At 40.0% G+C, this 23,156-nt stretch overlaps 1 protein-coding gene across 2 annotated transcripts in view; it reads right to left on the bottom strand.

Annotated features, from left to right (window-relative positions):
* Positions 1 to 10,231: 10,231 nt before the first annotated feature.
* Positions 10,232 to 23,156, bottom strand: part of Ptar1 (protein prenyltransferase alpha subunit repeat containing 1) — a 50,124-nt gene continuing 37,199 nt past the window's right edge. Inside the window, exons 7-8 of one of the 2 annotated variants that reach the window (XR_015678175.1) lie at positions 12,810 to 13,102; positions 10,232 to 10,912 (exon numbers count right to left, since the gene is read on the bottom strand). Coding sequence is in view for 1 of the 2 variants with exons in the window: in NM_001105760.2 (NP_001099230.2) it covers positions 10,570 to 10,912; positions 12,810 to 13,102 (636 nt within the window). In the remaining variant the exon portion in view is untranslated. 2 annotated transcript variants of the gene reach the window in all.

The raw sequence follows: 23,156 nt of genomic DNA, 5'->3' as shown, positions 1-23,156 counted from the left end.
AGTGCTTCAGCGAGGTGATGGAGAGCTGGGTCAGTGGCCAGGAATATTTGCTGTTCTCCCAGAAGACCTTGGTTTAGTCCCTAGTGTCCTTGTGGTAGCTCTCAACCATCTGAAACACCAGTTCCTCAAATCTGCTGACTATGAGGCACTGCCTAAGTGTAGTACACTTATATGTATGCAGGCAAAACACTCACACATAGAAAATAAATCATAAAAGATTGTTACATACTAAATTCTTTTTATTGCTATATATACTTTTGTAAACATCATTATTTAGTACCCATTTTACAAACTATTATCAATAGAATATTTATATTATTTTTTTACCAGCTTTACAGTACAATTGACATATGATAAATGAAACCAAACATATATACCACAGTTAATAAGCCTTTACAAATATATCTGTGAAAGCAATACCACAAGATAGTGAACACACCCACGTTTCCATATAACCTGCCAATGTCTGTGAAAGAAAACCACTGGAGTTGACACAGTATTGAATCTATAGATCCACAATGGAAAAATAGTGTCTGTATTTTCTAATCATGAATAGGGTACCCTGATTTCTTCAGTGTTCTCTCACTTAATAATCAGAGAAGTGCTATACATGCCCCTGTGTGTATGTGAAGGTGTTTTTACTGCACGGGTTGAAAAGGAAAACAAGAACCCAGACAGCTACCTCTGCATTTCTCACCTTATTCTGATCGTGGCCAGGGTTCCACCGTCTTCAGGATTTTAACATTTGACTTCTAGTTGCACGTACATGCTTAAGTCTGTAGGATGTGTGCACACGAGTGTCTCTGTGCAGAGAGGGATCCCGTTGGGCTGGAACTACAGATGGCTGTGGTCTGTCCTGCGCTGGTGTTGGGAATCGAGCTCAGTGAGGTCTCGGCTGCTGAGCCACCCCTCAGCCCCTGCCTTCTTTACCTTCTTAGATGTCAGAATCTAATTCTAAGGCTTTACCTGAGCAGAACTGTTTGCATACACAGAGTGTATACACATGTACACACATGAGCGTGGACATGTGTGTTTTTACCTACAGTCCTCAACATTTTTTACATATAATTCTTGATTATCAATAACTTCCATTATCTCAAGCACATGAATAATTTCAATGTTCCTGTTCACAAGTGGTTCTCCGTCCCCCACACCCCTCCTCTCTCTCTCTCTCTCTCTCTCTCTCTCTCTCTCTCTCTCTCTCTCTCTGTTTAATCCTTATTTTAGCTACAGTGAAGACCTTTTCCATCAGTGTTCTGGTTTAAGTAGGATTTCCTACTTAACACTACTTTAAAAAAAAACAACTATTTTTTTTTTCTCCAATAATTTTGCTCCTTTTCACTCAGTTCTGTAATGACTGGAAAGAAAAATTTAAAACTCGTTTTAGAAAACTAGGACGTTACTTTACATATAGCTTTATCACTCACTCCACAAGTTAAATAGACTGTGGGCTATTTTCCACGTGATTATGCGCACTCTTAGCAGATTACCCAAGCCACTGTTGGTTTTTGTGATTCCCTCCTGCAGGAAGTGCTATACAGAATGCTTTCAGTTTTCTCCCCGTGGCATCACTGGATTAATGAAAACACAGCATATAACAGACACAAATCAGATGTCTTCAGAGAACTGGAAATTTTCCCCCCGAGGGACCAAAGTAGAGGGTAAAATTACAAATGGGTGACTAATGGGTTTACCAACCCCATTTATTAAATGATCTTCTAAGGTTCTTTCAAAATTGTGTCTGCTTAGACCACTAGCAACTTTAAAAACATCAAAACATGACAGCCCACTAGCTCCTGAGATAGGAGGCAGACCTTTCACTGGGCATAGTTACTCCCAGAAATATGAAGTCTTTTGTGACGAGTACTTTGATACTAAACACGTAGATTTTAACGCATGACTTCATCCACCTAACACCATCAAAGCAGTCAGCTGGGCATCTTGACAGACAGACAGACACAGCCAAGTTTAACATACATGCAGATAAAACACACATAGCGCTTGTTTTAGGAGAGGTAATGTTTACTCAGACATCATCAAAGACAACACCGTTTCCATATTCTACAGAAGTACAGTAATTTACAGCTGGTTTGGTACATGGCCACATGTTAAAAAAAAACAAGTCTAATGGGAAAAGAAATGGTTCAACCTATTTCTGTGCCGTTCATCACAATTTAATAGGTGCACCACTATGTCCTGGCAGACAGCTGCACAGATTAGAAACCTAGAGCTGCTGCTCAATATACATCATTCTAGAACAAGAATAATGGAAACAAACAGGGACAGTAAGTGTGCAACTCAAGCTAGCATTCTGAAGAAACAGGACAAACGTTAGTGAAGATGGAGGACTGCCACTAGTGCACTGTCAGTACTCTGTGACAGTCCCAGTGGTATTATACATGGCACAGGATTTCTTCTTCAAATAATGCTTGGCAAACTGGATCAGGTTGACCCACATTTCTAGAGCAAAGTTAACTTAAAATGAAGGAAAACTTCATTAGATTTCTTTCTAAATAATCCTTAAAGGACCGAAATTTCATGTCTATTTGTCACGCCCAAATTTAAACAGATCCATACTTTGTGCTCTATGAATCTGCGCTGCTGCCCTAGCCACATGTGGAGCCTGAGAGCATGGAACATGGCTGCAGTGGAGGGCGGCAGGACTGCAAGCCACACAGTGAATTGTGAAGACTAATCTAAAAGGAAAAAGGAGAGAGATGGCTCCTTAATTTTGTTACATTGATTATTGTTGAAAGAGTGTTTTAAAAGATTAGGTTAAATAAGATATATTATTAAAAGTTAATTAGATTGCTCTTAGAAAATAATAATACCCTTGGGGCTCACATTACATTTCCACTGAGCACCCAGCTATAGACAATACATGATATGTTAACCTCAGAATTTACATTTAATCTTAGCCAAAAGTACAAGTGATAACCTTAGGATTTAGCATAATTTATTCAGCTGGGGTACTAAACCCCAAAATACCACAAGTGTACTTTGCACATACCTTTTTACAAAAGTTTTTCTTATTCCCCTCCAAGATACACACTTTTAACTGTAAAGAATTTAGAGATTTAATCCTTTTAAAACTCTGGATTGCTATTCTTAAGAGCTAAGGGAATTTCAATACAGACTGTCATTCCTGGCAAAGTGGTATCTATCAATGAGGACAGTTGTTTCCAGTGAAACAGCTAGCCACACTAATATTTAATGTCTGGGATATTACAGTGTACCATGATCACACTACCGTGTCCAATGTTAACTACAGCCCACTGAATGCTTTTAGGAAAATCTACAAGCAATGTAAACTATCACCCATGGTGAATTCTGATAGTAGAATATAGTATCTGAGATCTTTTTCTTCAGTGAAAGTCCCCCAATTTTATAATGTTTTTAAATTAAGCAATTAACTAGCACACAAACACTCGAGTTTAGAAAAAGCCATTTCTGTACTTTTGAAAAGTCTTCCTCTTAGTTTTCATAGCAGTATAAATATTTGGAATACTTAGACACCTCACTTTTTTGTCTCCAGCTCAGAAACAGTGATGTGATCTAGTCTAGTGTACACTCTGCTACTCTCCTAGAACAAAATACAGCAAAAATACAAAGCTGACTCCCCATACACGATCACGCATCGGCATGCCCACCAGAAGGCAAGGCCTAATGACACTTGCACTCCGCTTGGTTCCTCACAGTTCAAGTAGGAATGTCTGTTTAAAAACTGTTTAATCATTTGCATCAGGTCAACCCACAATAGGTACCTAAACTACAATGCCATTGATTTAAAAAAAAAAAAATCTTCCTTGTGTCAAATATATTCTGAGGAAATGGTATGAAGTTACTCAGCCTAACTTCCCATGTTATCATTATCACTTTTAAGACAATGCAGAGCCACTGAGAATTAGAGAGAAATGGAAAACCTCCGCTACAAAGTACTGGATGTGCCAATATATAAATGGGCTGTGGAAGACAGCGAGGCTCTTCGGCTGCTGACACTCAGAGACATTTATTAAATGTGCCTTGTATAGGGAGATACTGCTTAGACTTTTCCGACTCTTGTTTTCATGTAACGAGTCTATTAAATAGTACCTTTATTATGTTTCTAACACCAGCCTAAACAAACAAGTGTAATAATTCACGTCATGCAGCAACATTTTTCACTGTCTAACATATCACTCTATAAACATATATTCTTCAGTGAAGAGAGGGCACTGTCTCCTGGGTGAGCTCTTTAGTCTGATGTTAGAGCAATAGCTAAGGACTTAGTGAATGTCTGCACTCCATCTACACCACTTCTTTAACTAACAGAAAGCCACCTGCCTTAAATACATGACATTGGATGTGGGGGCAAACGGTGGTTTCTAGGGGAGTGCTGGAGTGTCCTCTGAGTCGGTATTAGTATACATCCCCTGGCACATTACACCAACCTCAGATGTTTCATGCATCACTTTGTAAATATGAGCAGAGTGTCTGTTGCATGCTGCTCGGTGCTTTTAGGAAACTGATTGCTAGGCATGAAATGAAGGCTGAATCCTTAACAATATGGGAAAAGGACAGAATAACATATAAACATACAAACCACCAAATACCTAATCAGTTTTCACAAATATTTAAATACGGCAAATGAACCTGTGTCAGTTTCCAACTTTACTGGAGGAGGCTGTCTGTCAAGAAATTGCCTTAAATTAAAATATTTTGAGCTAATAGGAAAATAAAAATTCATTGCATAAAAATCTTCTGTGTAAAAAAAATCATGTAAGCCTAAGCTCTAGATCTTGTTAAATGTGTGAATGTGCATGCACATGTGTGCACACACATGTACGCTCACATATTTAGACTTAAAAAGAACCTCGACTTTGGTTGCAATGTTATACAATGGTATATCTTGCCTTGTATATTTAAACATGTGCATTTCTTACAAAATCGTATAGTTTACCTAAATGTGGGCAACGTTAACATAGAGCTATGCTAATACTCCTCCTCCTCCAGCATTTATCAGTTCTGACTTGTTAATCTCCAACAGTACGCACAGCATTATGTGATGCCCTGAACCTGTCTGTCTTGCATCTCACACTTGCAGAGAAAAAGAAGTTTTAGGAAGCAAAAAAGCTGTTGGTTTGCAAAACAACAGTGACTATTTTCCTCAATACAATTTTTAAAGGCTGAGAACATCAACTGAAACAAAATATAATCTCCTCCACATCCCCACAGTGGAGACAGAACACAGACGTTCTCTTCACAGCAACATTTATGATAACATCCTTAATACAACTACAGGACAAGCAGCAAGATGGTCCATATTAGATTTCGCACACTCAGAGCTAACAATTAGTAACTAGCAATATTTTGCCTTTTCTTTTTTGGCCAAAGAATATAAAATGTTGTTCTAAATTGATTAAATCTTCTACACTCTGAGATTAACAACAGACTAATAAACATCAGGGTCAGCTCTGTGGCTCACGCTTGTGTTCAGAAAGCATGAACTACGTACAGCTAACATCTTTTGAAGCACGGTTTCATCAGCAGATCAACTTAGCTGCCCTTTCTTTTTAAACCAACAGCCTCTAGTTGTTCCGTGGTGACGGGGATGGGAATGGCCTGAGAGGGTCAAGACATTGGGAGCCTGAGAATTCCTCCCACCCTAAAGCCACACAGGATACACTGGTTTCTACCTCAATTATGAACACAACATAGAGATGTATTATTCAACAATTCTCTGCAAAGCACTTTGGAATATTTACTACATATTTTTAAGAAATCAAGATGACAACTATATGCTATCATTAACTATGACAGGCCTTCCCTTCCACACACAAATTCATAGAAATTGAAATTCACCTTTTCTTTTGGTATTAGCCAGTCCCATTTCCCCCTGTGCCTGAATTTGGGAGGGAAGGCAGGTTCTCAGAATAAGGCAGAGGGTCACCTGGGACAACACCCGCTTTCTCTCTTGGCAGTGCCTGGGGTGCCTGCTTCCCTTCAAGCACAGCTGCATAGCTTTCATGTGTCTTTAATTATGCACACACCGCCCTTCAATTATGATGCCTCCAAAAGTCAAAACGTTTGCTGTCAGACAGACAGAATGAATTCTAACTTTTGGTATTCTTTGTAGAGTACATAAAAATTGCCAATTAATGAACTATAAATCAAAAGGTCTTCTCCAGTCAGTCTATCTCACTGCAACACAATGAGCCGATAAAATGTTTACACTTTTTACTACCTAAACACAAGAGTTCAGTATAAGATAACTTGTACCACAGTTAGAAAGGCACTCAAGTTAACACAATGTACAGTTTTTGAAAGACGACACTGTACGACAGTATGTGGAATTCTTGGGATAGTTTTTTCTTACTCACTGCTTCTATGAATCTGAGTTTGTGAAAATTCCTGGTACCCCAATGTGCTTCTCTAATAAAAGCAGGAGCTCATTACAAACTATGTGTGTGTCACAGGTGAGGGAACAAACACATTGGTTGGGTTTGCAGTTTCATTTAAGACAAAGATATGGTTTTTACAATGTTAAAAAACTTTAGAATAAAGCATTTAAAAAATTTTAAGGTACAATTTCTAGAAGGAAAAATAACAGTAAACCCAAAAAAAGGTTTTGGAGAAAAAAAAGGGGGGGATAGATCATTCACTATTCATTTTACAGCTGAATCTTCCCAGACACCATCTTGTGCTGAATAAGGGAAAATTGCAAGACTGAGAACATGTAGAATGTTATACGCACACATCCACATGTACGCAGACACACACACATAATGTGAACAGAGAGGAGCTGAACATTACTGAAATGACATTGTCTGTCACATATGCTTGCTATAGACCACACATAAACTCAAAAGTTTGCTTTTACACTGTATGTTACATAGCCCTTATTTGAAACTATAAGTGGCTTCTGGTGATAATCTGTACACATTTAATTCTATGAGTGACAATAAATCTGAGCTTGAGACTCAGCACCGGCAAAAACAAAGAGAAAGAACTAATGTCATGATTAGCTTAAGTCAGAGCTGTGCCCTAAGAGTAAGAAATGTGACTGGTCTGGGCCCAAAGCTTCTAAGACGGTATAAAACCCTCAGGCTTAAAAAAGGACTCAAACAGGTTCAAGGAGTACCTACAAGGTCCGCAGTTCAAGTTGGGGATTGGGCTGAGGCCTGTATAAATACAGATCAAGAAGTCTCTAAAACCCAAGAATCATTGAATGTGCCTCTGGTGCTGTGTGCACGATCTGCTCTCCCACAGCATCAGTGAAAGAAAACAATGTTCTCATGAAGTGGATGGCACTGACTTGAGAATGCTACTGTAGACAAAGAATGGCTAAGAGAAGTCCAAAGCCCCATCTCACGGCTGAGCGTTAGCAAATCTAAAAAGGAATAGACAGCAGCTCTAAATCTCACCGACTTTACACATGGGAGCGCTCCTTAGGAATTACAGAGCTAGCCGCTATCACTCCCTTATAACTCATTAATTTCCTCATCATTATTCCATCATTCATGAGCAAAGGCAATCTTTCCCTTCTTCAAAGAGCTCGTAATCATTAATAAATAGCTACTAAGTCCTTATGATGTGCAAGCCATATGATATAATCTGGCATTGCAATTACCAAAATAAAGACTTTTAAAACAAGAACAGGGTTACGGCGAAGATCACAGATCTTACTGCCTGTTGTATGTCAGTAGATTTCTTGATACACAGGAGTAAAATCAGACACAACGTGTCAGTCTAAACCCTCTTTTCCTTTTAACAGCAATATATATATACATATATATATATGTATGTATATATATATAATGTGTAGACGAGTATGACTAAAAAAGCCCCTAAATTAGACATTTTTTTTCTCTACTGAATGAATTCACTTGGTCAAAGACAGTGGCTTGCTAGTGAGGGTAAATGCCAAACATTAAGGGAAAAGTTACAGGGAAATCTTAAGTCCTGTGAATGAACACTTGAAAATGCTAATTTCAGAAAAAATGTAGCACACAAAACCCACACAGAAACGGGATCTTTTAGATATTTGCATTTTTACTCCCTACTTCCAACGCACTAAGAAGATGCAACCACAGTATATTAGAGGAGTCCACGGCTTTGGGAAGGCATGGCTGAGCCTTAGAAGGCAGCTGACACCTAGATGATCAAGAGGCTGAGTAGGAGATAAAAAGGCATGAAGCGCTATAAAAATTTAGCTGATGTTCATAAGGCATAGCCTATGCTGTGTCCTGACACATACTATAGCAAAGATAAGCCCTATTACTGGGGACACTAAAAAGGATGCCAAGAAGAAAAGGTAAGACTGAGTCAAGACAGGGTGCAGCCACAGGAACCGCATGTCATTTGTGTCACTTCTCAATCTCAGAGGACCTACACATCCTGTAATGGTTTTCCCTATAGAGGTCCAGGTGGAATCTGAGGTATTTAATGATTCAAAATATGCTTTGTATATAGAAGGCTGTGGAATTATTTTCACAATAGTAAGTATATTGTTATGTAAATATTATAAGATAGTAAAAACAACTTTCCCCCAAGAGAGCAAGATCTATGTACTGGGGTCAGTAGGAGTTTTCCTGGGTTTCCTAAGTGCCACCCAGCTCAGCAGTCTGCTACTTAATAGGGCCATGATGCTCGAGTAAAAGTCCATTTCTTTTCTCTTAACGCTACTGCAGTGTCCACCGGAGCCAGGCAGGAGAGGTTTGCCTTTCCTTCTGTCCCTCAACCCGCAACACACATAACCAAGCATGAGGAGAGAGAACATGCCAAACTCGATGGCTGGGCTTATCTCTGCAATCATTGCTTGCATTCTGCACACACACAGGACAAGAGACAGCTTCTACCACTGTGCCTGCTAGTGTTATGACAACCTGACCCTAGCTAGAGTCATCTGAGACGGGAGAACCCCAACTGGGAAAAATGTATCATAAGATGCTGCTGCAAACAAGCCTACAGTGGATTAACTAGTGACTGATGGAGAGGGTCAAGATCACTGTAAGTGGTGCCACTCCTTGGGCTGGTGTCCTGGGTACTAACGAGAAAGCTAACTGAGCAAGCCACAGAGCTAGTCAGTAAGCAGCACTCCCCCATGGCCCGTGCATCAGTGCCTGCCTATAGGTTTGAGCCTGCTTCAGTTGTTGCCCTGAATCCCCTCAGTATGGACTACTCGTTACGCGGAAGTATAAGCAACGTCAACTCTCTTTCCAGCTGCTTTTGGTCACGGCGTTTCATCACAGCAACAGAAACCATGACCAACACAACCATTCAAAGGGAACTTGAGAGGGGCACCTCTTAGTCATACTTCCTGTGCTTCTACACAGGTATTAAGCTATTTAACACTGACAATAGCTTCAGTAGGCATCCCTGAAAAAAGACACATGAGAAAAAAATACAGACCAGTGAGTGGTGCAAAGTACGGAATGAACTGGCGAGATAAGAGAACGTGTACACACAGAGAGGAGGAATCACAGCTCATCCAAAGGGGTGGATGGAATAAGAAAGACTGGACCCATTCCCACCCAACTTCACCAACCTGAAAAACACAGCCCTTATTAGTGATATAGCTAGTGTGTGGACTTTGGTACTTATCCCTGATGAATTTAGTATCAAAGAGCGTTGTTTTATTTTAAAAGTAAAAATTGAACTAAATGCTCAAAACTAGTCTTCCTCCTTTGATTTTGCCAGTAAACTCTGACTAGCCACTTGAGAAAAACCTTTGCAGTTTATCCAGTATAACTTTAGTAACTTATTTAATTTTTTTTTTCAAAAAAAGTTTTACAGGACTACTTTTCTTTGTCCCACTTTCATGAGTGTCTTTAGAAGGAAAAACATAGTAATAACTAAAAATGGCATTTGTGGGTTTTTTTAAAAAAGAATTTATTTTATAAGGGCTGACTTGCTGTTTTGGCATATACCAAATATGAGGTAAAAACAATCTATCAAAACTAGTAATAAAAATAATTTTTCAGTACTACAATTACATAAACTCTTAAATTAGTTTAGTTTTTTAAATAATCATTTAAAAAATAGATTACATTGGAAGCATTTTTTTTCTATATAAATTTCAACACTCCTGGCTTTGGTTCTCTTAGTGGATAACTGGAGAACATGCTTGAGGAAGAAGTGGCTTACATCCTCACGGCCCCATCTAGCCATTTTATTCTCAAAACTGCAGTTAGAGTAAGTTCTTCTGCATATGTGTTAATATTCTTAAGCTGAACTGCAACAAAAATTTTCAATGTTTAAAGAAACTGCCTATGTAGCAACTGAACTGCGGTGAATAAGTATGGGAGCCAATCACAAGAGCCAAACGAGAAGCCCAAGTATGGACGGAGAAAGCCATGGACCAAAGAGGAAAAAAAAAAGAATTAAGACACTGTTTAGCAGGAAGGAACTACACGATTATACCCAAAGGAATGCCGGCTCTTGACAAAATAAATAAAACAAAAGGTTCCTTATAGACTTTTAAGCTGTAGATGAAAAATACAGTTAGCCAGTCAGTTCATGCAACTATAGCGTTGAGAAAGAAAAGCAATATTGCACTAAAAGGAATTTCCTAGGCTGAATCCACCCCTGTCACTGACTCAAAGTCACCAGCCATTTCCTGTATGCATTGGCATACCTGGCTTGCTCTACATTCCGACAAGTAGACAACACTTGATCAATAAACTTGTGCTCCATCTCCAGGCCTAGGGAGTCTGGAGCTGGGGTCCGCTTTAGGCGCTTGGTTTCCTGGGAATAGCCTTGCTTGCTTGAGTCACTCAGTCCGTCTACTTCCATTGCCTGAGATAGCTGAGGGCTGGTTGGAATCTGGTGCAAGTCATTCAAAGCTGCCCCAGAGCAGTCTGCGGGTGACAGGGGAGTCAAGCTTGGAGGGAGCCTGCCATTTAAGTGATGTTGAAGGTAGAAAACGTGCCGCCTGTGATGGGGTAGGGGAAGAGAAAGATAACCGTGACAAACTCAAAGTTCTCAGGGGAAAGAAGGTGATCACTCATACACAGTGTCAGCCCACACCCAGTTTATGACCCACAACTGTCCAGGGGAAAGAAACTGACCAAGATCTCAGAGTTTCACCCCTTGCTCAGGCTGCTTCGAGAGAAAACAGCATTGCTCTAAGGGCTTTTCAATAAATATTTATTTGGATCACAGTGAATTTTCAGTTCTAACTCTAACATGAATTAGAAACAGTCAAAAGTCAATATTCACTATAAATTATTATATAACACAAAAACAAACAAGTAATTAAAAACAAGTTAAAGTAAACAGTTTCAGACTAAAGATGCAGTTTATAACCTCTACCTAGTCCTTTCTGAGGACATCTCTTTCTTTCTTTCTTTCTTTCTTTCTTTCTTTCTTTCTTTCTTTCTTTCTTTCATTCATTCACTCATTCATGAGCACATGTGTATGTGTATGCGCATGTGATTGTGGATACAGAAGTCAGTCCTCTCTTTCCACTGTGTTCCATGTTCTAAGTTCAAGGGATGAAACTCATGGTATCAGGCTAGTTGGCAAGCATCTTACTAACTGAGCTGGCCCAGCAGGCCGTAGTCATTTTTTAAAAAATTATAATACACTCAAGGTAGTGAGGTCTTATTTAAGATCCTTACTAAACTAGCACTTTAGTCTTACTTATCAGTATTCAGAAGAGGCGTGCTGGGCTCTGAGCAAAGCACATAAAAGATACCATTCCTATTTTCAATGGAGGAGCAGTCTGGAATTGCTTATTAAAATGAAAAATTGCTCTGCATAATACCCAAACAGTTTTCCCAGGGTGCACACCTGCAACACAAACTATGACCTGACATATAACAGGAGCTAAGCTGTTGCATCTCATCACTCATTGAAGGGCTAAGGCCTTAAATATCAACATTTTAAGTCCCGACGCCTTGCTACTGTGAGGAGGAGATACAGCAGAACAGCAAAGTCTCTGAACAAGAGCCTCACGGCCTGTCTTAAAACCATGCAGTCAGAATGCTTTGTGGTGAGAAGAAAGGGCCACTGTCTACTCTTGAAGGTTCTGAAAAAATGAAAGATAACTTCTGCCTTCTGAATGCACTAAATATGGATTAGCAGCTAACAGACTAAGCAGCCATGAGAAAGATTAGACCCTAGAGAAAGGTATGGGGACTCAGTTGACTTAGGAAATACAATTTTTACAATCCTTATCCTTGACCGGCAAAGACAAGTCTCGTTTTAAACTGAATCCTATGACCTGAAGCAGACTTTGGACCTGTAAAGGTTGAGATTCTTCCAAATAAAGATCCAGAATAACTGAAGCAATGGGCTAACCCATCTGGGCTTCATCCCAACATGAATTTTATGATATCAAATGTACTAAAAATCCAGGTTAATAAAACCGCTGGCTTTTCTGGTTGTTGTTATACTAAAGATAATTAATTTACAGATCATTAGAGTAGGGGAAAAGGTAAAGCTTACCTTATATCCCATGATCTAATCATCAGGTTCAGCCCTGCCTACATCAAAATCATCTGGAAGGTTGTACTTAAAAACACATGGTAGCATCGTATCCCGGGGATGCTGACTGTCAGAATCTTCAAAGAGTTATGAAACATTTTTATGTTTCCTAGTGTTTCTATAGAATGTCTGAAGTAACACAAGGCACTCTGTTGTGTAGGGTGAACTTAAAGCACAGGCAGCGGTGTGAGAAACCTGCACTAACAAGGACAATGTTGGTGAGATGATAAGGCCCCTCCTCAGCCAGGAACACTAGGATCAGATACAGACGTCACATACAACAGGTTCTGCAGTCTCATGGGACACACCCAGCTAATCCCAACAAAGGTTGTCTCTCTTACCTGTGACACCAAAGGGTTTCATGCCCTGGATAGGAATCAATAAGATCTGTGCAGAATTCCACCTCTTCTTCTAGGAGCTGGGGAAGACTCACACTGGGCTCCTCTGCTGAGGCTGCTGCTGCTGCTGCTTCTTTCGGCTCACATTTCAAAGAGTTGTGCTGCGGTACAGCATTGTCTGTCGTTGTCTGGCTAATCAAGGACTTTAGCAAGAACTGGCGATAGTGAAATCCACTGTGGTCTGAGACATGCACGGACGCCCAGTGTTTAGTAGAAGATAGTTCATCAAGAAGGATCTGGTAGGAAGAGAAAGGGAGGGGAGAAGAACATTCACAAAGGCTTTTCCTTCTCATCAACCTTGTACGAAATCCTGCATGATGCTCTCTTAGAAACAGAATGTGGCTAACGTCCCTCTTGCCTTATAGAGCAGAAGGGTTTTGTTTTGAGCAGAGTTTACAGACTCACTACTCTTTCCCTCTGCCTTACCACTGTGGATAACCATCACCGCCATCACCAAAAACCAAAACAAAATACCAAACAACCAAAACACAAATTCCAAACCAATGAATTTTTAGAGTATTTATTTACAAGGAATACTATTAAAGAAAGCAAAACACACAATATAAATTCAGAGGTGATTTTGATTCTTATTACATTTAATACTTCTTATATTCAATTTGTACGAATATGCACTATACTTTTGTTAAGGAACTCAAAGTAACTACTTTTCACAATAAATGCCATAGACAGAGACTGTTTGGTCCCACCTGGCAATTCTAAAGGAAAGCTCAAACTATGGTGCACAAACAACAGAACTTCCCAGAGCTCACAATAGTCACTGACTACCTCAATCAAACCCCTCTCAATGGTGATGGTAACAAAAGTGTGAGATTCAATTCAGTTCTAAAGTATTCAAAACACCATATTACAAAGCAGTACATTACATTTGAAATACTATGAGTTTTGGCAATATTAGTGAAGAAGTATTGTTTAGTACTGGTCTGGACAGGGAGCTGATCAAGTGAAAAGTTCATCATAGGCCTGACATGTTCTATCAGGAGTTGGTTTTCCTGACTGTTTGAGACAGGGTTTCACTCTGTACCTGAGGCTTCTGGACTCACTATGTATCCCAGAATGGCCCCAGGCCTGCAGGGTCTTGGTCCTCAGCTTCATAAGTGGTGATGACAACTGTGACAGCTGAGAGGCACCATGCCGGGCTCTGAGACAAGGTACTCAGACAAGCTAAGGAATGGACCACATGCCTCTGAGAGGAGAGCAGTGTAGACAACACAATCCCCAGTGACTTGACCTGCTTCAAGGCTCCAGGCAATGGTTTTCCAGTACTGATCCTTTTCCCACATCTCACATGTCTTTTCTTTTGTAGGAGTAATCGTTCCCTCTGAACCTCCATAGAACTTGTACATTTTCCCATAAATGACAGTTGCAGGTGTCCTCATTATCACTGAATTGTAAGGATGTTTCATTTTTAATATAATGATAAATTGGTACAGGGTATTTATCCAATACAATCGATGTTTCCATTCTCTTCTGTCCACTAGCATCAGAGTAGATGTACAAAGACTTGATGAATGAATGAGTAATTTAACGAAGGCAGGGACAAGTAGAAAGGATTAAGATTATTGGGCAAATTATATCCTTTAAATGTTTCTCATATCTTCTTTAAGATTTTTTTTTTAATTTTACTTTTGTTGAGACAGGACCAGTTTGGTAACATTGCCTATACTGGCCTAGAACACGCTCTTTCTGCCTCAGCCTTTGAGGGCTGGATCCTTAAGTTCTGATGGGTTCAGTCACCGCCACTACATTCATTTATAAAGCTACAGCTGACACATCTCCAAGAAAAACATCTGGCAAACCTACAGCCATTTCTACTTGAAGCCTGTATCTGAAAAATATCATTAAGGATATTGTTATTACTTTTAAGAATCAGCACACTGTATAGGACAGTTAGTCATCTTTAGACGTTTGTTTTTTTTTTTAGTCTGGCTTCTCAATATAGACTGACAGTGCCACAGCTATCTAAACTGAACGTATATAGCATGAAAAACTTAGACTTCTGACTAGATGTTTTTTCTATTTTTAAAAAGGTTTAATTTATCATTTAATTAGTGAGGCAAATGTAAAACATAGATGAAAGTTTTTTCAATAAAACCAATTTAATTATTTTAAAAGTGATCTTAAATGGGCTGGGGAGATGGCTTGACACACAGCCATGAAGACCTGAGGACAGACTCCAGCACCCACAGAGAGCTAGGCATGGGGCTCATATCTGCCATCCCTGGGTGAGGGAGGTGGAGACAGGAGGACCACAGAGCCTGTTGATCAGTTAAGACTAGATACTCCAGGCCCAGGGTCTAGGGGGCTTGGTAGATGGCTCACTGAAAAAGCACTTGTTTCCTGAGCATGATGACCCGAGTTCAAATCCCCAGCCTCTGAGGGGAAAGCCAGGCACGGCTACACATGCCTGTGACAGGTAGATGCCAAGAACCCATGGGCGGGCCAGCTAGCCAGAGGGTGAGTTTCTGTCTAGAGAAAGATCCTGAAGCAAGGTAACGAAGAAAAAGAGCAACCGATGAAGCTGCTTGCCTGCTTGCTCTGGTGCACACAGGCATGAATGCATATAAGAGGGTGATGGAAAGACCCCCAATCAGCCTCTGGCCTCTACATAACACATGTGCATGGATATGCCCCAGCTTAACACTTGTTAAGGAAACAAAACCTATGCTATTCTTTGTGTGTAAGGATGCACACTAAGTCATAAGAGAAGCCAGAAATTTCAGAGCATTTTCTTATTTTAGGGTATTTTTTTTTTACTAGAATAAAACATATATAGACAATGTTTTAAAAACAAAGACAGCAACTACTTTAGATAACTTTAAAAACACAGAGGCCAGGCTTCAATGTCAGGTGCTGACAGGATGAATGCCTTTGTAGAATGTACCTTAAATGACCCTACTCTTTTCCAGCATCCAAGTAAACAGAAGAATATGTAAACAGCAGCAGGGCTACAGAATAGAGGAGCTGATTGATCCAAAACAAGTACTGAGAATACCTAGGCCAGCACTTGTATGCTTTTCCAGTAACTATTTCCTTGATTACAGAAGTGACTGTCCTGGTTAGGTTTTTGTCAATGTGATCTAAACTAGAGTTGTTTAAAAAAGAATGAATCTTAATTGAGGAAATTCCTCCATAACACTGGCCCATAGACAAGTGGTGTTCTTGTCTTGACTAATGATTGATGATGGAGGGCCCATCCCTTGGGAAGCAGTACCACCTTTGGGCAAGTGGTCCTGGATGGTTTAAGAAAACAAGCTGAGTAGCAGTGTTCCTCCAGGGCATTGACCTGAGTTCCTGCCCTGACTTCATTTGGTGACAGACCTGAGAGTTAAGATAAGATAAACTCAACTTTAACTAAGACAGTGATAAAAAATGATCATTATAGAAACAGTAAGGATTAAAAATTAAAAAAAAAAATACCACATCGCACATTAATCCATTGGGAGATAACTTGTGAACTGATTCTATTCTGCTTAAAATATAAGTGTGTTAGTGATGGCTAATCTTCACTGTCAATTTAGCTGGATTTACCATCACTGTGGAAACAGACTTCTGGGCATGTCTATGTGGGTATTTCTACAAGGATTTTACTAAGGGCAGACCCAGCCTCAGTGTGGGCAGCACCATCCTCTGGGCTGGCCCCAGAGCGAGGGAGAACATGTGCTGAGAAGCAGCATTCGCTTTGCTCTATTGCTGACTGAGGACTCAACATGCTCCGGCTGCCATACTTTCTCTGCCATGATGGGCCACGTCCCCTCAAAACTGTAGGTCAAGGAAACCTTCTTCCCAATGTTTCTTCTTGTCAGGTGTTTGGTCACAGTAACAAGAGAGTGGTCAGGACACCGCTACTGCAATGAACATTCTGCCACAGCACCTTTCACTGTCACCCAGCAGTTCACCCTCAAGATGAGCATTTGACTATTCCCTTATTGCTACTCACATGCTACTTATACACAAAACCATAATCTCCTGTACAGGGAGATAAATTGTACAGCCTTTCAAGAAGGCATGTTATAATATTTGCCATCAGTCTTATAAAGTTGTTCACTCTGTTGCCAGAGTCCAGCCTGGCACCAGTACTTTGAGAAGGCAGCAATGGGGTATGGAGTCAGTGGAGGGGACAAAGTTTATTTACTTTTGACAATTCTTCTGTCTATAACTCTGCTATTCTAAGGCCAGTGGATGATTCTTTTGCATTGGTTTAGCTCGCAACTCTTTGCTGGGCTTCTTTGGGCTTGCTTACGCTGGTCTCTGCATCGGTTCACCTCGCTCTCTGCTGATCTTCATTTGTGGTTGACTTTGTATAGAGAAACACACCAAAGAACTTCTGCTACTATTCCAGTTGCTTCGAGTTGCTTCCATGGACTCATTGCTGACCATCTGAGCCTCCCAGTTTCTTCTTCTTTTTTTTTTTTTTTATTAACTTGAGTATCTCTTATATACATTTCGAGTGTTATTCCCTTTCCCGGTTTCCGGGCAAACATCCCCCTCCCCCCTCCCCTTCCTTATGGGTGTCCCCCTCCCAACCCTCCCCCCATTGCCGCCCTCCCCCCATAGACTAGTTCACTGGGGGTTCAGTCTTAGCAGGACCCAGGGCTTCCCCTTCCACTGGTGCTCTTACTAGGATATTCATTGCTACCTATGGGGTCAGAGTCCAGGGTCAGTCCATGTATAGTCTTTAGGTAGTGGCTTAGTCCCTGGAAGCTCTGGTTGCTTGGCATTGTTGTACTTTTGGGGTCTCGAGCCCCTTCAAGCTCTTCCAGTTCTTTCTCTGATTCCTTCAATAGGGGACCTATTCTCAGTTCAGTGGTTTGCTGCTGGCATTCGCCTCTGTATTTGCTGTATTCTGGCTGTGTCTCTCAGGAGCGATCTACATCCGGCTCCTGTCGGTCTGCACTTCTTTGCTTCATCCATCTTGTCTAATTGGGTGGCTGTATATGTATGGGCCACATGTGGGGCAGGCTCTGAATGGGTGTTCCTTCAGTCTCTGTTTTAATCTTTGCCTCTCCCTTCCCTGCCAAGGGTATTCTTTTTCCTCATTTAAAGAAGGAGTGAAGCATTCACATTTTGATCATCCGTCTTGAGTTTCGTTTGTTCTAGGGATCTAGGGTAATTCAAGCATTTGGGCTAATAGCCACTTATCAATGAGTGCATACCATGTATGTCTTTCTGTGATTGGGTTAGCTCACTCAGGATGATATTTTCCAGTTCCAACCATTTGCCTACGAATTTCATAAACTCGTTGTTTTTGATAGCTGAGTAATATTCCATTGTGTAGATGTACCACATTTTCTGTATCCATTCCTCTGTTGAAGGGCATCTGGGTTCTTTCCAGTTTCTGGCTATTATAAATAAGGCTGCGATGAACATAGTGGAGCACGTGTCTCTTTTATATGTTGAGGCATCTTTTGGGTATATGCCCAAGAGAGGTATAGCTGGATCCTCAGGCAGTTCAATGTCCAATTTTCTGAGGAACCTCCAGACTGATTTCCAGAATGATTTTACCAGTCTGCAATCCCACCAACAATGGAGGAGTGTTCCTCTTTCTCCACATCCTCGCCATCATCTGCTGTCACCTGAGTTTTTGATCTTAGCCAATCGCACTGGTGTGAGGTGAAATCTCAGGGTTGTTTTGATTTGCATTTCCCTTATGACTAAAGATGTTGAACATTTCTTTAGGTGTTTCTCAGCCATTCGGCATTCCTCAGCTGTGAATTCTTTGTTTAGCTCTGAACCCCATTTTTTAATAGGGTTATTTGTTTCCCTGCGGTCTAACTTCTTGAGTTCTTTGTATATTTTGGATATAAGGCCTCTATCTGTTGTAGGATTGGTAAAGATCTTTTCCCAATCTGTTGGTTGCCGTTTTGTCCTAACCACAGTGTCCTTTGCCTTACAGAAGCTTTGCAGTTTTATGAGATCCCATTTGTCGATTCTTGATCTTAGAGCATAAGCCATTGGTGTTTTGTTCAGGAAATTTTTTCCAGTACCCATGTGTTCCAGATGCTTCCCTAGTTTTTCTTCTATTAGTTTGAGTGTGTCTGGTTTGATGTGGAGGTCCTTGATCCACTTGGACTTAAGCTTTGTACAGGGTGATAAGCATGGATCGATCTGCATTCTTCTACATGTTGCCCTCCAGTTGAACCAGCACCATTTGCTGAAAATGCTATCTTTTTTCCATTGGATGGTTTTGGCTCCTTTGTCAAAAATCAAGTGACCATAGGTGTGTGGGTTCATTTCTGGGTCTTCAATTCTATTCCATTGGTCTATCTGTCTGTCTCTGTACCAATACCATGCAGTTTTTATCACTATTGCTCTGTAATACTGCTTGAGTTCAGGAATAGTGATTCCCCTTGAAGTCCTTTTATTGTTGAGGATAGCTTTAGCTATCCTGGGTTTTTTGTTATTCCAGATGAATTTGCAAATTGTTCTGTCTAACTCTTTGAAGAATTGGATTGGTATTTTGATGGGGATTGCATTGAATCTGTAGATTGCTTTTGGTAAAATGGCCATTTTTACTATATTAATCCTGCCAATCCATGAGCATGGGAGATCTTTCCATCTTCTGAGGTCTTCTTCAATTTCTTTCCTCAGTGTCTTGAAGTTCTTATTGTACAGATCTTTTACTTGCTTGGTTAAAGTCACACCGAGGTACTTTATATTATTTGGGTCTATTATGAAGGGTGTCGTTTCCCTAATTTCTTTCTCGGCTTGTTTCTCTTTTGTATAGAGGAAGGCAACTGATTTATTTGAGTTAATTTTATACCCAGCCACTTTGCTGAAGTTGTCTATCAGCTTTAGTAGTTCTCTGGTGGAACTTTTGGGATCACTTAAATATACTATCATGTCATCTGCAAATAGTGATATTTTGACTTCTTCTTTTCCGATCTGTATCCCTTTGATCTCCTTTTGTTGTCTGATTGCTCTGGCTAGAACTTCAAGAACTATATTGAATAAGTAGGGAGAGAGTGGGCAGCCTTGTCTAGTCCCTGATTTTAGTGGGATTGCTTCAAGTTTCTCTCCATTTAGTTTAATGTTAGCAACTGGTTTGCTGTATATGGCTTTTACTATGTTTAGGTATGGGCCTTGAATTCCTATTCTTTCCAGGACTTTTATCATGAAGGGGTGTTGAATTTTGTCAAATGCTTTCTCAGCATCTAATGAAATGATCATGTGGTTCTGTTCTTTCAGTTTGTTTATATAATGGATCACGTTGATGGTTTTCCGTATATTAAACCATCCCTGCATGCCTGGGATGAAGCCTACTTGATCATGGTGGATGATTGTTTTGATGTGCTCTTGAATTCGGTTTGCCAGAATTTTATTGAGTATTTTTGCGTCGATATTCATAAGGGAAATTGGTCTGAAGTTCTCTTTCTTTGTTGTGTCTTTGTGTGGTTTAGGTATAAGAGTAATTGTGGCTTCGTAGAAGGAATTCGGTAGGGCTCCATCTGTTTCAATTTTGTGGAATAGTTTGGATAATATTGGTATGAGGTCTTCTATGAAGGTTTGATAGAATTCTGCACTAAACCCGTCTGGACCTGGACTCTTTTTGGTTGGGAGACCTTTAATGACTGCTTCTATTTCCTTAGGAGTTATGGGTTGTTTAACTGGTTTATCTGTTCCTGATTTAACTTCGATACCTGGTATCTGTCTAGGAAATTGTCCATTTCCTGAAGATTTTCAAATTTTGTTAAATATAGGTTTTTATAGTAAGATCTGATGATTTTTTGAATTTCCTCTGAATCTGTAGTTATGTCTCCCTTTTCATTTCTGATTTTGTTAATTTGGACGCACTCTCTGTGTCCTCTCGTTAGTCTGGCTAAGGGTTTATCTATCTTTTTGATTTTCTCAAAGAACCAACTTTTGGTTCTGTTGATTCTTTCTATGGTCCTTTTTGTTTCTACTTGGTTGATTTCATCTCTGAGTTTGATTATTTCCTGCCTTCTGCTCCTCCTGGGTGTATTTGCTTCTTTTTGTTCTAGAGCTTTTAGGTGTGCTGTCAAGCTGCTGACATATGCTCTTTCCTGTTTCTTTCTGCAGGCACTCAGCGCTATGAGTTTTCCTCTTAGCACAGCTTTCATTGTGTCCCATAAGTTTGAGTATGTTGTATCTTCATTTTCATTAAATTCTAAAAAGTTTTTAATTTCTTTCTTTATTTCTTCCTTGACCAGGTTATCATTGAGTAGAGCATTGTTCAATTTCCACGTATATGTGGGCATTCTTCCCTTATTGTTATTGAAGACCAGTTTTAGGCCGTGGTGGTCCGATAGCACACATGGGATTATTTCTATCTTTCTGTACCTGTTGAGGCCCGTTTTTTGACCAATTATATGGTCAATTTTGGAGAAAGTACCATGAGGAGCTGAGAAGAAGGTATATCCTTTTGCTTTAGGATAGAATGTTCTATAAATATCCGTTAAGTCCATTTGGCTCATGACTTCGCTTAGTCTGTTGATATCACTGTTTAATTTATGTTTCCATGATCTGTCCATTGATGAGAGTGGGGTGTTGAAATCTCCCACTATTATTGTGTGAGGTGTAATGTGTGTTTTGAGCTTTAGTAAGGTTTCTTTTACATATGTAGGTGCCCTTGTATTTGGGGCATAGATATTTAGGATTGAGAGTTCATCTTGGTGGATTTTTCCTTTGATGAATATGAAGTGTCCTTCCTTATCTTTTTTGATGACTTTTAGTTGGAAATTGATTTTATTTGATATTAGAATGGCTACTCCAGCTTGCTTCTTCTGACCACTTGCTTGGAAAGTTGTTTTCCAGCCTTTCACTCTGAGGTAGTGTCTGTCTTTGTCTCTGAGGTGTGTTTCCTGTAGGCAGCAGAATGCAGGGTCCTCGTTGCGTATCCAGTTTGTTAATCTATGTCTTTTTATTGGGGAGTTGAGGCCATTGATATTGAGAGATATTAAGGAATAGTGATTATTGTTTCCCTTTATATTCATATTTGGATGTGAGGTTATGTTTGTGTGCTTTCATTCTCTTTGTTTTGTTGCCAAGACGATTAGTTTCTTGCTTCTTCTAGGGTATAGCTTGCCTCCTTATGTTAGGCTTTACCATTTATTATCCTTTGTAGTGCTGGATTTGTAGAAAGATATTGTGTAAATTTGGTTTTGTCATGGAATATCTTGGTTTCTCCATCAATGTTAATTGAGACATTTGCTGGATACAGTAACCTGGGCTGGCATTTGTGTTCTCTTAGGGTCTGTATGACATCAGTCCAGGATCTTCTGGCCTTCATAGTTTCTGGCGAGAAGTCTGGTGTGATTCTGATAGGTCTCCCTTTATATGTTACTTGACCTTTTTCCCTTACTGCTTTTAATATTCTTTCTTTATTTTGTGCGTTTGGTGTTTTGACAATTATGTGACGGGAGGTGTTTCTTTTCTGGTCCAATCTATTTGGAGTTCTGTAGGCTTCTTGTACGTCTATGGGTATCTCTTTTTTTAGGTTAGGGAAGTTTTCTTCTATGATTTTGTTGAAGATATTTACTGGTCCTTTGAGCTGGAGTCTTCACTCTCTTCTATACCTATTATCCTTAGGTTTGATCTTCTCATTGAGTCCTGGATTTCCTGTATGTTTTGGACCAGTAGCTTTTTCCGCTTTACATTATCTTTGACAGTTGAGTCAATGATTTCTATGGAATCTTCTGCTCCTGAGATTCTCTCTTCCATCTCTTGTATTCTGTTGGTGAAGCTTGTATCTACAGCTCCTTGTCTCGTCTTTTGGTTTTCTATATCCAGGGTTGTTTCCATGTGTTCTTTCTTGATTGCTTCTATTTCCATTTTTAATTCCTTCAACTGTTTGATTGTGTTTTCCTGGAATTCTTTCAGGGATTTTTGCGATTCCTCTCTGTAGGCTTCTACTTGTTTATTAATGTTTTCCTGTGTTTCCCTAAGTGTGTTCATGTCTTTCTTGAAGTCCTCCAGCATCATGATCAAATATGATTTTGAAACTAGATCTTGCTTTTCTGGTGTGTTTGGATATTCCATGTTTGTTTTGGTGGGAGAATTGGGCTCCGATGATGGCATGTAGTCTTGGTTTCTGTTGCTTGGGTTCCTGCGCTTGCCTCTCGCCATCAGATTATCTCTAGTGTTACTTTGTTCTGCTATTTCTGACAGTGGCTAGACTGTCCTATAAGCCTGTGTGTCAGGAGTGCTGTAGACCTGTTTTCCTCTCTTTCAGTCAGTTATGGGGACAGAGTGTTCTGCTTTCGGGCATGTAGTTTTTCCTCTCTACAGGTCTTCAGCTGTTCCTGTGGGCCT

Source organism: Rattus norvegicus, chromosome 1 (assembly GCF_021556685.1).
Source record: "Rattus norvegicus strain SHRSP/BbbUtx chromosome 1, alternate assembly SHRSP_T2T, whole genome shotgun sequence".
Taxonomy (NCBI): domain Eukaryota; kingdom Metazoa; phylum Chordata; class Mammalia; order Rodentia; family Muridae; genus Rattus; species Rattus norvegicus.
Note: the sequence above shows the minus strand (reverse complement) of the source record. Positions and strands in the feature narration are given on the sequence as shown.